Source organism: Sphaeramia orbicularis, chromosome 17 (genome assembly GCF_902148855.1).
Source record: "Sphaeramia orbicularis chromosome 17, fSphaOr1.1, whole genome shotgun sequence".
NCBI classification, from domain to species: domain Eukaryota; kingdom Metazoa; phylum Chordata; class Actinopteri; order Kurtiformes; family Apogonidae; genus Sphaeramia; species Sphaeramia orbicularis.
Window position 1 is genome coordinate 52,182,086 of NC_043973.1, and position 15,585 is coordinate 52,197,670.

Genomic DNA, 15,585 nt, shown 5'->3' on the forward strand with positions numbered 1-15,585 from the left:
TGCAACCCCATCTTTACCAAAGGGAGCCGGCACCCTCTACTGGTCATGAGATGGAGTGACTTTTGTCAGAAGTAAAATCACCTTGGAAAATTTGTGCAAATTGACTTAGATGATGGGATCAAACAGTAAGTAAAAACATAAAGATAGTTGAATGTATTTTCTAATCACTACTGTTGTCTTACATTCATGCATAAAAAGCTTTTAGAAAACTTACTTTTCTATGAAGTCTTCAATCCAAAAGGAATTATATGGAAAAGTAAAAAAAAAACAAGGAATAAAGAGGGACTCAAGTAAAATAAAACAGCAAAAACCTGCATATAGAGTCATAACTTTTAATAAGGCATTGGAACTGTTATTAAAAGCATTTTGGGAAAAAAAATTATTTCACTGTGTTGATAGGATGAAAATAATAAAAAAAAAAAAAAATTAGATCTGTACATTACAGTTCAACATTAAACTTGAAATACAGTGCATGTTTTTCTTTCTTGTTTCTTATTCCTATGGTTTTATTTGATTTTGTGACGTAAAGGACATCACTTATTTTATTTCAGAATACAGGTTAATTGCAAAATCGAGGTGTAAATGTTTAGAATGATAAGTCAAGAGCTGTTTTAGATGCTTTGTCTTTATTCTACTGAACAATGGCATGCATAGGGAGACACCAATACACAAGACACAGGCGCCTCAGGAAAAAAAATCAGGAGGGAACTTCACTCTTCATCAAGTCCTCTCTGAAACAAAAGAAAAAAACAAATTCTTAAATGTGTTTTCAATTTTATGTGAAACATGGGTGATAATCACCACCATTAAAGACCAGACCTTCATCATCATCACGTGAATACGACAATAGTATTCCAACAGAGATAAGGTCTGAGTTAGTGATTACTCAAGTGAACAGATAAATTAGTTGTGAGACCAGAAAGATGTGACAGGAATATCAGCAGTTTTTGTTAAAACCATGAATCTCAGACTGTTGATGATTAAAACAGCACGTTTGCCAAAGTTAGGTCTCACCTTTGACCCTATCTCACGGCTCTTCACTCGGAGCTTGTTGACCTGAGACTCAGCGATGTCAGCCCTCTCTTCAGCTTCATCAAGCTCATGTTGAAGCTTACGGAATTTGGTGAGGTTATTGTTGGCTTGTTCTTCCTGCAAATTAGAGAAAATATTATTGGAAAAACTCGTGCATTTTGTGCAACTGGTCAAATCTTAGCATGTGACATGACAGTACTCACAGCCTCCTCTGCAGTCTTCTTATAGGATTTAACCTTTAGCTGCAGTTTGTCGACCAGATCTTGAAGACGTGCTAGATTTTTACGGTCCTCCTCAGTCTACACAGTGGCAAAGCAAGAAGTTATGAAGTATAATTTATTTGTCAGTATATAGATCGCATGTGTAGACTATGCACACCGCAAATGACCCTCTGCATTTATAACCCGTCATTAGAAGATGCAGGAACACACCATAGACTAGGAGCAGTGAGCTTGTTGTATCAAGTGCCCGAGGAGTGCCTTGCTCTCCTTGGCACATCAGCAAACAACTTTCTGCCAGTCCGGGGAATCAAACCAGCAACCCTTCAGTCACAACCCAACTCTCCAGTCAGCTCTCCAGCCTTCTAAGCCACGACTACCACCAGTGAATGCACTTATCTGTTAATTTTCATGGCCTAAAGTAAACATCTGCTTTGGTATTTACCTGGTAGGTAAGCTCCTTGATCCGTCTTTCGTATTTTCTCACTCCCTTTACTGCATCACTGGCTTTTTTCTGTTCAGCCTCCACCTCATGTTCAAGTTCCCTGACCTGCAGATCAATAGATGTCATACAAAAGCCACTTATGTGTACTTTTTTAATGGACATGATGGCATAGATTACTAAGAGCAGTTGTTGGTATACTTACCCTGGCCTCCAGCTTCTGTAGCTGCTTCTTTCCTCCCTTCATGGCGATCTGCTCTGCTTCATCCAGACGATGCTGCAGGTCTTTGATGGTCTGCTCCATGTTCTTCTTCATACGTTCCAGGTGAGCACTGGTGTCCTGCTCTTTCTTCAGCTCCTCTGCCATCATAGCAGCGTCAGTGATGGCCTTCTTGGCCTTGTCTTCGGCATTCCTGCACTCCTGCACTGCATCTTCTACCTCTGTCTGGAGCTGGGATGTATCAGCCTCCAGCTTCTTCTTTTGGTTTATCAAGCTGGTGTTCTGTGTAATAAGAATACTTAAGACTTTGAAGGGGGAAGATGGTATAAAACGAACATAATGAATCATGAATGATGGTTGTAATGTACCTGTGAGTGCAGTAGTTGAACCCTCTCACTGACGTCCAGCAGCTCTTGTTCAGCGAGTTTGCGACCTCTCTCACTTTGCTCCAGAGCTGCTCGGAGTTCCTCTAATTCAGCCTGAAGCAAATTATTGCGCCTCTCAACAATAGCAATATTTTCCTTCATATCATCATTCACTCGAAGAGAGTCATCGAGATGGAGCTGAGTATCCTTTAAAATACAAAAACAAAACATTGAAATTTTTTTTCTTCACATATGAAGATACATAGAATAATTTTGATTATTGTTTTAACTCAAACCTTCAGATGTGCGTGGACACTTTTCAGTTGTTTTTGGGCCTCAGCTGCCTGCCTGTTGGCCTGGCTGAGCTGAATCTCCATCTCATTGAGGTCTCCTTCCATCTTCTTCTTCAGACGGAGGGCCTCATTTCTACTGCGAGTCTCAGCTTCTAGAGAGCTCTGCAGAGTATCCACGATTCGCTGTTGGTTTCTCTTTGCTTGCTCCATCTCTTCGTCTTTCTCAGTCAGCTTGCGTTCAATGTCAGCCTTCACCTGACTGAACTCCAGCTGAACCCTGAGAATCTTTCCCTCCTCATGCTCAAGTGAAGCCTAAAATCATAAAAGACTCAGGTCAGATGTGTTTGTTTTAGTGGGTTCAACATGAACTGGATTCTTCTCCATCAGATTACAAAACAAACCTCTGCTTCTTCCAGGGCAGTTTGTATCTCTGACTTCTCCTGCTCCAACTGCTTTCGTATCTTCTCAAGCTCGTGAATACTTTTTCCGCTCTCAGCAATTTGCTCAGTCAAGTCAGATATTTCCTCTGAGAATGAAAACATCAATGGCTTTGAATTCATCACAACAGATTCTAATTATGAAGGTGTTTGTGTTTTCCAAACCTTGTAGGTTTTTATTCTCTCTCTTCATGGTCTCCAGATGCTCTAGTGATTCTTCATAGGAGTTCTTCAGTTTGAAGAGCTCAGTGCTCAGAGACCTGGCGTCCTTCTGTGAACTCTCCAGTTCAGACTGTGACTCTTCATACTTCTGTTTCCATTCTGCCAAGATCTGTCAAATGTAGTGGGTTTATTGAATGGTAATTCTTTATTCTCTAATCTGCATCTGCCCCATGTACTTAAAACTCTACCTTGTCAAAGTTTCTTTGCTTCTTGTCCAGAGCAGCAGCAGCAGCATTAGACCTCTCCACATCCACCATGAGATCTTCAATCTCATTCTGGAGTCTGTGTTTGGTTTTCTCCAGAGATGAACACTTAGCATTCACTGCCTCCACAGCCTCCTCGGCGTCCTGCAGACGCTGAGCCAGCTTCTTCCTGAAAATGAAGAACAACTTCTGTCTTAGTGTTTGAACATGTTTTTCCTCTTGTCTTTGTAGATTTCTTTGTTTGTTTGATGGTCTTGTTTGGACTAGACTCACTTGGCTTCCTCCAGTTCCTCCGTCCTCTGGATGGCATCAGTTTCATACTTAGTTCTCCACTGAGCCACCTCAGAGTTGGCTTTAGACATGCCACGTTGCAGTTCAGCTTTGGCCTCCTGCTCTTCTTCATACTGCTCCCTGAGCAGGTCACAGTCATGACGGGCAGATTGTACTGCATGGGCCAGGGCGTTCTTGGCCTAAAATGAAAAACAGACTGTACCACCTTGTATCTGTACCATTTAGGTTCTTACTGTTTGGGGGTCATTACCTTGATCTCCTCCTCCAGTTGTCTTTTGAGGTCTTCAATTTGTTGAGTGTATGACTGTTTTCCTCTTGTCAGTTGAGACACCAGGGAGTCCTTTTCCTCAAGCTGTCTCATGAGTTCACCTAATTAGATAGAAGGCAAATGAGTACTAAGCATTGAAACAAAAAGTTTGCTTTCAGATCAGATGGATACCATTTTCAGTTTGAAGCTTTGCTTTCTGCATGGTGAAGTCATTGATGGTACGCTGTCCCTCCTCTGACTTTGTTTTATATTCATTCATCTGGTCTTCCAGAGATCTACACATCTTCTCCAAGTTATTCTGAAAACAAAAGATACCAAGTTAAAAAAAAAAAAGTTCTATAGAAGTTTGGAAAACAACACAAAATATGTGAAGGAGTTTTCACCTTTGCTTTGACAGTGTGTTCCATATTGGAGACCACATCATCCAGCTCTAGTTTGAGCTCACTCTTCTCCTTCTCCAGTTTCTGTTTGACTCTCTGAAGGTTGTCGATCTGCTCCCCCAGGTCAGCGACGCTGTCAGCTTGTTTCTTCCTGAGTGTGGAGGCGGTGGCTTCATGCTGCAGAGTTGACTCTTCAAGGTCTCTGCGGAGTTTCTGGAACTCAGTCTCCCTCTTCTTGTTCATTTCAATCTGAGCAGCTGTTGCTCCTCCAGCCTCCTCCAACCTCTCACTGATCTCCTCCAGTTCTCTGGCCAGGTCTGCCCTCTGCTTCTCCACCCTGGCTCGGGCAGCTCGTTCTGCCTCCAGCTCTTCCTCCAGCTCCTCGATGCGGGCCTAGATTTGTAAAAGAAATAGTTTCATTGTGTTTTTCTATCCGTTGTGGTATTACCTCTGTGTTAGATTGACATTTACCATCATGTTTAAATCATCACCTGTAACTCCTTCAGTTTCTTCTGGAGCTGGGCACTCATCGCCTGTTCATCTTCTATTTTACCATTAAGCTGACTGATTTCAAAGTCTTTCCTGTGATTGACGAAGAAATTTAAAGATAAATATAATCAAGCTCCGTGTATCATGGGCTGTGATGTAATTAAGTTGTGTCATTACTTTTTCAGCTTCTCTTCGAGTTGCTGCTTGTCATTTTCCAGGTCCATGAGACTTTCTTGAGCTAACTTTAGGTCACCCTCAAGCTTGCGCTTTGCTCTCTCAAGGTCCATACGCACTTTCTTCTCTTGTTCGAGGGATCCTTCAAGCTGTGGAGGGTCATAATCAGAGTAAATTTGACAGTATTTGGAAAGTAATTTGCTCTCAACACACTGTTAATTAGTGTAGTCTTACATCATCCACTTGCTGCTCCAGCTTAGCCTTGGCCTTGGTCAGAGTGTTGACTTTGTCTTCTTCACTCTGCAGGTCGTCCAGTGTTTGCTGATGAGCTTCCTGTAAAGCTTTCTTTTCCTTTGTCAACTTGGCAATGATTTCATCCAAAGCAGCCATCTCCTCAGTCAGGTTCTTCACCTGTGGACAGAGGCAAGTTTTATCAAAGACTTGAACACAGACTTTCATTTGGGTCAGAGTGAATTAAAGTTATTTTAATACCTTGTTCTCAGTAGCGTGCTTCTCTTTCTCCACTTTAGCCAGAGTTAACTCCAAGTCATCGATGTCTTTCTTCAGCTCAGAGCACTCATCCTCCAGCTTCCTCTTCTTTGCAGTTAGTTCTGCGTTCATTTCCTCCTCATCCTCCAGTCTTTCTGTAAGTTCTTTGATTTTTGCCTCCAGTTGGATCTTGCTTTTGATCAGTCCCTCACATCTTTCCTCAGCATCACACAGATTATCTTGCTCCTGTTACCAAACAAATATGCAACATGATGTGATATAGATGCAGTTCTTTTAAATAACTTGTAATGGAAGACTCTAGACCTACAGCCTGAACTTGGAGCTGCAGGTCATTCTTCTCTTGGAGAAGAGTGACCATTTTTTCCTCTAGTTCCTTCTTGCGAGCTTCGGATTTTGCAAAAGCTTCCTTTAATTTTGTAAACTCTTCCTTCATATTGGCCATCTCCTTCTCAGTCTCTGCTGACTTGAGAAGAGGTTTGATCTTGAAGAACATCTTCATCCAGGGCCAATTTTTGACTCCCATGAAAGCACGGATGTTCCACTGGATCACAAGCAGTGCGTCTCTGGCAACACATATTAGATCATTTATGTAGAATAAATTTTGCTCTTCCACTCATGTCCATTTCATTTATGTCCTTTTTGTCTTCCCCAACTGAGTTATGTAGATTAAGATTTGTTGTGACATGTTTACTAAAAGGAATTCCACAAAATCAGGTCTTTGCCTCTTGTGAATTGTAGCTGGAATTAATAAATATTTATTTAATCATTTATTTTGCAGTGCATTTACCTGCGTTCAACAATTTTCTGGAACTCAATTCTTGCTAGAACACCCCGTGACCTTGCCTGGATCCTTGTAATGATCAGGGCCAAACGATCATCTCGCATTTCCTCTAGGAGTCCAAGCAGGCCTGCTTTGAAGAATACCTATTTTGAAAACCAGATGAGATAAGAATTAATAAACAATGTTCAAGTTTTTAATATATATTGAAAGCTCTTATCCGTTTAGATTGATAACATTACATTTTGTTCACAACCGTGATTTCTTGGCCAGTTATATTCTGATACTTTCAAATGAGATTTGAATGAATGAAACAAGGTTATTGCTGAACCATAGTAGAAGTACAGTGGTACAGTAGAATTCCAGAAGCACATTGCCATCCTCTCAAGTTTCTAATTTTCGGCTGTTCATGAAGATGGAAACAGATAACTCTGTCTCCCCCTAGTGGCTGGTTGTCATTTGGGTCCTAAATGGGCTTTATGAACAGCCCTTCTACTTCCTGAACTGAAAGCAGGACCTTTATTTCCTGTCTTTCATTATTGGACACACTGATTATTCCAGGTGTTTCTGCTATTTCTTGTTGTGACGACACACCTGGATTAATCAGTGTGTCCAATAATGAAAGACAGGAAATAAAGGAGCTGCTTTAAGTTCAGGAAGTAGTAAGGCTGTGCATATAGCCCATCTACCCCATGATTTTCAACAGGGCTTCAACTAAACTGAATGGAACACCCAATAAGTATTTCCCAAAGGTAATTTTCTGATTTTTTAGAATGATTTCATGAGACAGATTTATATTGAAATGGTCATCTTTCTGATCAATTATTTTGAGTGAGGTATTTATCACAAGAACAGGTGACTGACAGCTGTACTGATCAATCACAGCCCAGAATCCATCATGGAGTTAAAAAATAAACAGGTGGCCAGAGTCAGTTTTTTTTGCAGTCTATTTTTCTGAACATTCCATACATGAGCTAACTGTCAAAATCTATTTTTTCCTCAGTACTTACCTTGGTGTGCCCCAGTTTGTACTGGCTGTGGTCAATATCCAAGGAGCCCAAGAGCTTCTCTGATGCTTTCTTGTTGTCAATAAACTGTCCCTCAGGGATTGCGCTTGGGTTCAAAATACGGTATCTTTGTGATGAAAATAAAAGCTATTTTCAATATATTGCTTTTTCAACATGGTTCAGTAAAAAAAAAAAAAAAAAAAAGTTGAATCTTTTTGGAAGAATAACAATGTGATAGAAATGATATTGTATTGGGAATGTGAGCTCACTAAGATTAATGAACATGAAAGCGTCATGAATAATATTAGACTGAGTCTCATAATCAGCAGACTTTGTCTACGGGTGGAGATACTCCAGTAACATCTGACACTCACTTCAGCAGTCACTGGTTTTGTGGCAAAAACATGGTTTCATCAGTCCGGTGGAGTTTTAAAACCTCCTGAATCTAAGGATTAAAGCTGTTAAGGAAGCCTGATATGCTGTGATATCCTGTCTGATAGCCACCTCTGCTTGAAATCTCCGTAGAGGATCCTGTTGGGGAAGCCTTTCCTGCAGATCCTGATGCCTTCCAACACACCGTTACAGCGCAGCTGGTGCATCACCAGAGGATTCTCCATGGACCCAGGAGTCTTGGTCTCATTGGGGATGATGCAGCGGACAAAGTGGGGGTGAGTAGACCTCAAGTTGGTCATCAGCTTGTTCAGGTTCTCCTGTGAGTGCATCAGGAATCAAAGTCTTATCATTTTTAGAAACTATTGCAAATATAAGCTGCATCAAAGACATCATCTTCATCTTACCCTGTGCAAAGCGGACACAGTTTGGAAGGATGAACCTTTCTTTTTTCCACCTCCACCTTTCCCTTTCCCACCCTCCTGAACTAAATGAAAAATGAAGCACTGAAGATGTAAACTTACTTACACACATACAAAAGTAGTTTTGCTTTTATGTTTTTTAGCTTTGTATATTTCTTTGACATGTTAAATTTATAATAGGTTTAATATCTTTGCAAACCTGAGTCTGCCCCAGCATAATTAGCAAAGAGAGTAGCCAGCAGCTTCATAGTGGACTTCTGATAAAGTCCAACCACGGTCTCATTCAGAGGATCCTTGTTCTTCACCAGCCAGTTGTTGATGTTATAATCAACAGTTCCGGCGTAATGCATCAGGGCGAAATGAGCCTCTGGTTTCCCTTTGACGATTCTGGGCTTCTGGAAGTTGGCAGATTTTCCCAGATGGTTGTCGTAGAGTTTAGCTTTAAATGTGGTATCGGTGGCTTTAGGGAACATGCACTCCTCCTCAAGGATGGACATGATACCCATGGGCTGTGGAATAATATGAGCAGTTAAATAACATTCTAAAACATCTTCACTCTTAGTGTTATATCGAAGTGTCTCACCTTTTCAATCAGGTCAATGCAGGCCTGCAGATCCATACCAAAGTCTATAAAGGTCCATTCAATGCCTTCTTTCTTGTACTCTTCCTGCTCCAGCACAAACATGTGGTGGTTGAAAAACTGTTGCAGTTTTTCATTGGTGAAGTTGATGCAGAGCTGCTCAAAGGTGTTGAACTGTAACAAGAGGGTGCAGTTTGACTTGGTTATGTATTTGTTCTTTTTTTTTCTCTGAATCACAATATAGGATGTAGGATGTAGTCCTGAAAACTTACATCAAAAATCTCAAACCCAGCGATGTCCAGTACACCGATAAAATACTGACGAGGCTGTTTGGTGTCCAGTGACTGATTGATTCTCAACACCATCCACAGAAACATCTTCTCGTACACTGCCTTGGACAGTGCACCGACAGCATAGTACACCTAAAAACAAGAAAACACATGAATAAAAAAACAAACCCTTTGGACTTACTAAATTTATATTATTTTCTTACCTGAGCAACATTTTGACCCTTGGTGACCCATTCGTTTCCTACTTTGACTCTTGGGTGACAGAGACCCTTGATGAGGTCGGCAGAGTTCAGGCCCATTAGATACGCAACTTTGTCAGCATCTATGAGGAAAATTTTGCATTAATTCATTGAGGTAATTAATGCTCAAAAAATCTCAGAATCCACAGTTAACATAAATACTCACCAACCCACCGTATAATGGTGAATTTCAGCTGTGGAGTATAACACTCACTTCTACTATACGCAGTGGTGAGTTGAATGTATTTATTTATATATACGGTATTCCTCAGTTAGAAACCCAGACCATTATTTATCTCACCTGCTGAAGGTACCAGGCTTTACTTGTATGATATTTTTTATTTATGAGATACTTGCCTTTATTTAAAATTTTTCCTAGATGTAGAAATGGTCACATTTAGCACAAACACACATTTTCATCCTCTCCCTTTTGCAATATTAAAGTACTGCAATCTGCAACATTCCGTAATATTTCCAAATAAACGTGCTTGTGCATTTCAGTGGAAATAATCTATTAATTGGTTAACAGACCTTTCATTGTGTAAACATCCTCCTTTTACACATACAAGTTTTGACAAAAGACAAGGGAAAATGAATGACACACACCTGCAGTGACTGAAAGTCTTGATAAATGATGGAGAACACATATTAAAAATGGCAGAATCACATTGTTGAATGTAAGACATTCAACTTTTTAAACTGACCTGTGGTTTTATGTCTTTATCTCAACAAAATGCATATTTTCATAAAAAGAAGCTTTATAAATAACTTTATCAGAGCTAAATATATGAACTGTAGTGTTACATGTTTTATATAGTCTTGATTTGGGTGTAGACAGTGGTCATTTACATTTAAATGGGTTGTAAATTTGGGTAATACATTTAATTCAGGTAAATGTTAGTCAGCCACTTTAACTGGAAACATAATTTTTCAACAGCATAAGTGAGGCTAGACATGCTGAGCTGCTATTAACGTCAGTGACCAGCAGCCATATTAGAAAAAAACTTCAGGACCCTTCATAGCTATAACTGTCTAGAATTTCTATCACGATCATCTTTCACCTTCAGTTCCATCGGCCTCTGCCTGCTCCTCTCGCTGCTTCTGCTTGAACTTCATGTTACCATGATGCATGACAGCACCAGTCAGCTTGTACATGCTGTTCTTCTCTTCTTGAGTAAAGCCCAGTACATCAAATGCTTCCTAAATGTGATATGGTAAAGTTAGAATGCATTTCTGACACTGTAAAACCTGAGTTAGGATCTGGGATCTGAAAATAAAGCTCACATCAGTAGCCTGCAGCTCTTCAGCATCATTAATGGAGGCTACGGTCGTCTCTCCTTGGGAGATGAAGGCGTAGTCATAGGGGTTGTTGGTGATGAGCAACATTTCTGAAAAAAAACAAACAAAAAAACCCCACACAGTTATTATACATATATTAATAGGAGTGCATATTTAATGATTCAGTGAAGCCTTATCCCACATCTGAAATGCATACTTACCCAACAGTTCTGGTTTTGCCTGAGACAAAATCTGGTAAAAAATGTGGTAGTCTCTCTCAGCTTTGAGCTGATAAGTCACTCGAGACTTTTCCAGAAGGTCTGTTAGAGAAATAAGTGTAAATGGTGATAAGCTGATAGATGAGTAAACAATTTAAGATTTGTTATGTTCCTCTTACTTACAAGTTTCAATATCAGCAGAGGCTAATTTTCCTCTGTTGTCAAAATGGATCCGGATAAATTTACCCTGAGAAACACACGATTATTGGTTGGTGTATTTTTTAAATACACACATTAATCAGACTAACCACAATTGTGTGGATATTTACAAATCTGGATGAGTTGTCATTCCTGATGGTCTTGGCATTTCCAAAGGCCTCCAGAGCAGGGTTAGCCTGGATGATTTGATCCTCCAGGGTTCCCTGGGTTTGACGGATAAAAACACCTTTAGTATCAGCTCCAAGTATTCAATGCACAGTTTTAATTGATAGAAGTGACTTCAATTGAAATGTAATACTACCACAACAATAAGTTACGATTGTGACATTTCAAAATATTTGGTGCAAACCTTCTTTTCAATAGCTGGATCTTTCTTCCCAGTACTTGGAACAGCAGCGATGCTGGCAAAGTACTGAATGACACGTTTTGTGTTGACAGTCTTTCCAGCACCAGATTCTCCACTAAGTAAGAAATAGAGTTTTAGTCCAAGACCTGTGATTAATAAACACTGAAAATGTGTTTCTTGAAGACTTTTAGACTCACGTGATGAGGATCGACTGGTTTTCTCTGTCTATCAACAAGAGAAACATTCAAAATATTAAAAAGAAGTTGTGAAATGATGATATGAGGTCAGAATCATGATGCTGCAGTGGTAGTTTACCTGCCAACATGTACTGGTAGGCGTTGTCAGAGATGGAGAAGATGTGAGGAGGAGCTTCACTCCTCTTCTTTCCTCTGTAGGCGACCACTACTTCTTGGTTGTAGACTGGCAGCCACTTGTAGGGGTTAACAGTGACACAGAACAGCCCAGAGTAGGTCTGTCATATCCAGAGGAAAAGGGAAAGACCACAATGAGGACAGTTTTCAGCTGTTGGGATGTGTTACTGATGACGGAAGAGGACAACGTCTTACATAGATCATCCACGCTGCGTAACGCTCTTTGAGGTTGAACAGCACAGCGGGCTCATGGAGGAAGGTGAACATCGCCATGTCTTCAATTTTATCAAACTTTGGCGGGTTCTGAGGATGGACGTCACACTCCTTCACCGTCACAGTCTGCAAAAGACAATAATACATTTGAAACTGACCTATAGCCTCCATACAAATATTAACATCTCTATCGGCCAACATAATGTGTACCTTCCCAAATTCAGTTTCAGCAGTGACTTTGTCACCGTCTCTTGACGTGATGGAAGCCTTCACGTATTCAACCTCTGGGTCAGGAACAAAGCACTCTTTCTTCATGTCAAATGGACGAGTCTGGGCCTCCAGACGCTCCTTATCTGACTTTCTGAGATAAGGAGCAGCAGCCCCAAACTCCTTCATGGCTGCGTCACCCATTTTTTAACCTGTGCAACATTTGCAAATGTTAAACCAAAAACATCAAATCATGTGTTCATAATAGTTGGAGAAAACCACATAAGTAGTAATGATGAGGTTGATCTAGATAGAGTTCATAATCTGAATGTTTTGTCTGTCATGAAGGATCAGTGGATTCTGAGATATTTTTTTCATATTTAATGTCTTTGGACACATTCATTTCTATAATTGCACTTTCTTTATTTATGTAAGTGGTGATGCAAAATGGTCCACAGTCAGCAGATGGTGCTGCTACTATGCACAATCATGATTGTTATATCTCTGTGTCTGAATTTGTTACAAAGATATCAGATGATGAAGATATCACAATGACCAGACTGTCAAGTTGAATCTCTTGAAGGTTTCAGATAGTGACGAACAAAGAAGCAACAACCAGTGTCTGACCACAAACTTCACTATCATATTTATGCACAAAGATAAAATATGGATGGATGGAATACACATTTCAGCTTGTGCCCCTGTAAAAAGAGGGTAGTACTTAAGGAAAGGGGCCTCTGCTAATGAAGACACAACCACCCTAGAACATCCAGAATGGATTTATCAGTCCCCCATGTAGCCTCCATCCCAGAGGGGCCTCGTAGGTGAAGACAGTGGTGGACAGTGATGTGTCAGTGTGCTCTGTGAATTCATAGCGTCCACAGCTAATATAAGAACTCAATTCAGATTTATCCTAATACATGATCATCTAAAGGTGCTTCACAAATTCAAATCAAGGCCTTAAAAAGGCTAAATGGATAAGACACCCAACAAATCCTCTAGGAGGAAGCTCAAGGTGACAGTGGGGAGGAAATAAATGATTTTGACAGCAAAATTAATTGATAGCAAAACATCCCACAGCTGCAACAGAAACTTGGGGAAGTGCGGTCATTTTTAAAGGCATTTCAGAATAAAAGTTTCATTTACCAGTGGGTTGGACTCCAATGGAGACCAGGTTCAGTCAGGATCTTCTACCAACCAGATAACAAAGCATAATATTACTCAATTATTTCACAAATATTAAATCTACTTCCATGTGGAGAGAATGAAGTTCTCAAAACAAGGTATTTCATACTTAAAATGACATGTTATATAAATCTGATTCTGTTGGGTTTCTGTAAATTGACTTAGAGTCTGGTTTTGACCAACTCTATATATAAAATGTCAAGAGATAACTTTTTTGTGATCTGGCGCTATATAAATAAAATTTGATTGATTGAGTGATTTAATTGGTTTTCCCCTGTAAGTCGCTTTGGAAAAAAGCGTCTGCCAAATGCGTAAACATAAACATAAACATAAATCTGATCTGTCCTCAATATGTCAGACCATACTATCCTTAATATTTGACTTACCTTTGACTCTCAACCTTTAATTGACCAAAGTGATGAGCCCCTGCTGCAGACAGCGACCTCCCTTCATTAATAAAGGTCGTTTATCCACCAAATATGGGATGAAATTTTCAGAAAAATGTTGCACATGAAAAAAGCTTTCTCCTTATTGGGCAGGATGAACGGCTGCTATTTGTTGCTTTCACCTTGTGACAAACAAGGCGAGGGCAAAACACGGATCAAAGAAAGGGGAGGGCAAGAGGTGGGGATCAGGGACAGGCTTCATATCAAGTGACACTTATTTTGTCTTATTAATCATATTGAACATTTGACATATTCAGATTCATAATACTTTATTTATACCAGAGGAAACTGTTGTGTGTTATAGTTGATCCATGCAAGTGTAAGAAAAAGTAGCAGGAAAGAAATGCTCAATATATATACATATATATTTATAAAGCTTTAAATATACCTAAATATACGTATTAAAACATAATTAGAACAGCAATTTGAATAATATGGACTAGATATAATACAATATAACTCTTTATTTGACTGTTTGGGTCTGCTAAAGCTTTGAGATTTATCTTGTCACCATTTAGTTTTAGTTCTAGTTCATCTTAACTATATATGTATCCTTTTAAACAAGTTTCATATTCTAATAAATTTACATTAAACAGCATTTAAAATGTGCAATTTAAGTATCTGCTCTATGCTGTAACTCTTCAGTCCATGTGTTTTATCATAAAACAAAGTCTAATAGTGTATTCACCTTAAACGTGTTTGTTGAATATAACAAAGAAGCAAAAACAAGTATGTGTGTTCTGAGTTGGGTCAGGTGATGGTGCTAGATGGATGTTATGGTTTAGTTAACTGGCAGCTCAGCATTTTTAATAATTAGTACTGATAAAGACAGAAAAAATATATGTTCAGTTACTGATAAAGACAAAGATACTAAGACATGTCTATCTTTAGTCATGAAAATAGAATTGTAGTAAAACTAAGCTTGAAAAAACAGCATCCTCATTCCCTTTGATTAGTTTTTCTTTCCATCTAATAATACCAGTTGTAATAATGTTGTTGTCTAAATCCCAAGCATAAGGATGATAATAATTTAATCATCCAAAGCTGTTCTTCAAACATTGGTCTTTGAGAATATCTCTGGTCTTATTCATGTAACGACTCCTAATCAAAAAGATAAAGTTCAGCAAAGGTCAGTCATATGAAGGGGCTGAAATGCATTTCTAGAGCCATAAAGTGTTGCAGCTGTTGTCGAGTGCGAGCTAAGGTCAGGGTCTTTAAATTATCACTCACCACCGTTCTGCCCAGCCCGGTCTACACCCTTTGTCTCATGGTGTCGTCAGGGCATTGTTCCCTTTCCTTTGGCCTTGACGACAAAGATAACCCTGTGAAATTCTTGTTGGGATTGTTTCTCCCTGATTGAGAAGGGCATCTGAGCTGGAATCCCTTATGTCATGATGAGGAGGAACAGGTGCAATGCAATGGAAATATAAGTACATCACACCCTGCAAGTCATATATATATTCAGTTTGATTTCATTATTTTCTTTAATTACATCTTCTTTTGCTGTAGTGATAAACACAATGTTTGGTGTTTCTCTGTCACTTTAGTAGGATGTCAATAGTTCCATTGTCACGATATTTAAATTTCATTAATTTCCATACAGATATTTACAATTTATATTATTTTCTTCTCTATTATCCCAAAAAAGACCTAGAAGAACATTTAGCGCCCCTGACTTTCCCATATTTGATTTGTTATGAACATAATCCAGCTGTTAGCATCATAAATACACTAAAGTACCAAATCTGATTTGTCTAAAAATGTATGAATTTACCAGGATTTTTAATAACAGAAGAGAAAATTAGCTTTTTAAAAAAAAAAAATTATTTTACTGTGAACCCAGATAGACCTT

The 15,585-nt window shown here is 39.3% G+C and overlaps 1 protein-coding gene across 1 annotated transcript; it reads right to left on the reverse strand.

Moving 5' to 3' along the window:
• Nucleotides 1-351: 351 nt before the first annotated feature.
• LOC115436652 (myosin-7-like) lies at nucleotides 352-13,735 on the reverse strand. Its single transcript, XM_030159556.1, has 38 exons — nucleotides 13,674-13,735; nucleotides 12,106-12,314; nucleotides 11,878-12,021; nucleotides 11,627-11,783; nucleotides 11,509-11,536; nucleotides 11,315-11,426; nucleotides 11,076-11,168; nucleotides 10,930-10,993; nucleotides 10,750-10,848; nucleotides 10,535-10,638; nucleotides 10,312-10,450; nucleotides 9,215-9,333; nucleotides 8,994-9,143; nucleotides 8,725-8,895; nucleotides 8,341-8,650; nucleotides 8,127-8,206; nucleotides 7,834-8,039; nucleotides 7,333-7,456; nucleotides 6,332-6,468; nucleotides 5,852-6,107; nucleotides 5,527-5,769; nucleotides 5,269-5,445; nucleotides 5,038-5,183; nucleotides 4,863-4,953; nucleotides 4,375-4,764; nucleotides 4,163-4,289; nucleotides 3,974-4,092; nucleotides 3,706-3,902; nucleotides 3,418-3,601; nucleotides 3,173-3,338; nucleotides 2,972-3,096; nucleotides 2,574-2,882; nucleotides 2,281-2,484; nucleotides 1,898-2,194; nucleotides 1,696-1,800; nucleotides 1,236-1,331; nucleotides 1,015-1,149; nucleotides 352-731 (listed from the first exon to the last, which is right to left on the reverse strand). Exons 2-38 carry the CDS (start codon nucleotides 12,304-12,306, stop codon nucleotides 711-713), a joined length of 5,826 nt encoding a protein of 1,941 aa, XP_030015416.1. The 5' UTR covers nucleotides 12,307-12,314; nucleotides 13,674-13,735; the 3' UTR covers nucleotides 352-710.
• Nucleotides 13,736-15,585: the final 1,850 nt, after the last annotated feature.

Excerpts from the sequence above, each read along its gene's own strand:
- LOC115436652 (XM_030159556.1), bottom strand. The coding sequence starts at position 12,306 with ATGGGTGACGCAGCCATGAAGGAGTTTGGGGCTGCTGCTCCTTATCTC. Across the intron at positions 11,169-11,314 it reads ATCCAGCTATTGAAAAGAAG|GGAACCCTGGAGGATCAAAT; the intron begins GTTTGCACCAAA and ends CGTCAAACCCAG. Across the intron at positions 9,144-9,214 it reads AGGGTCAAAATGTTGCTCAG|GTGTACTATGCTGTCGGTGC; the intron begins GTAAGAAAATAA and ends TCTTGTTTTTAG.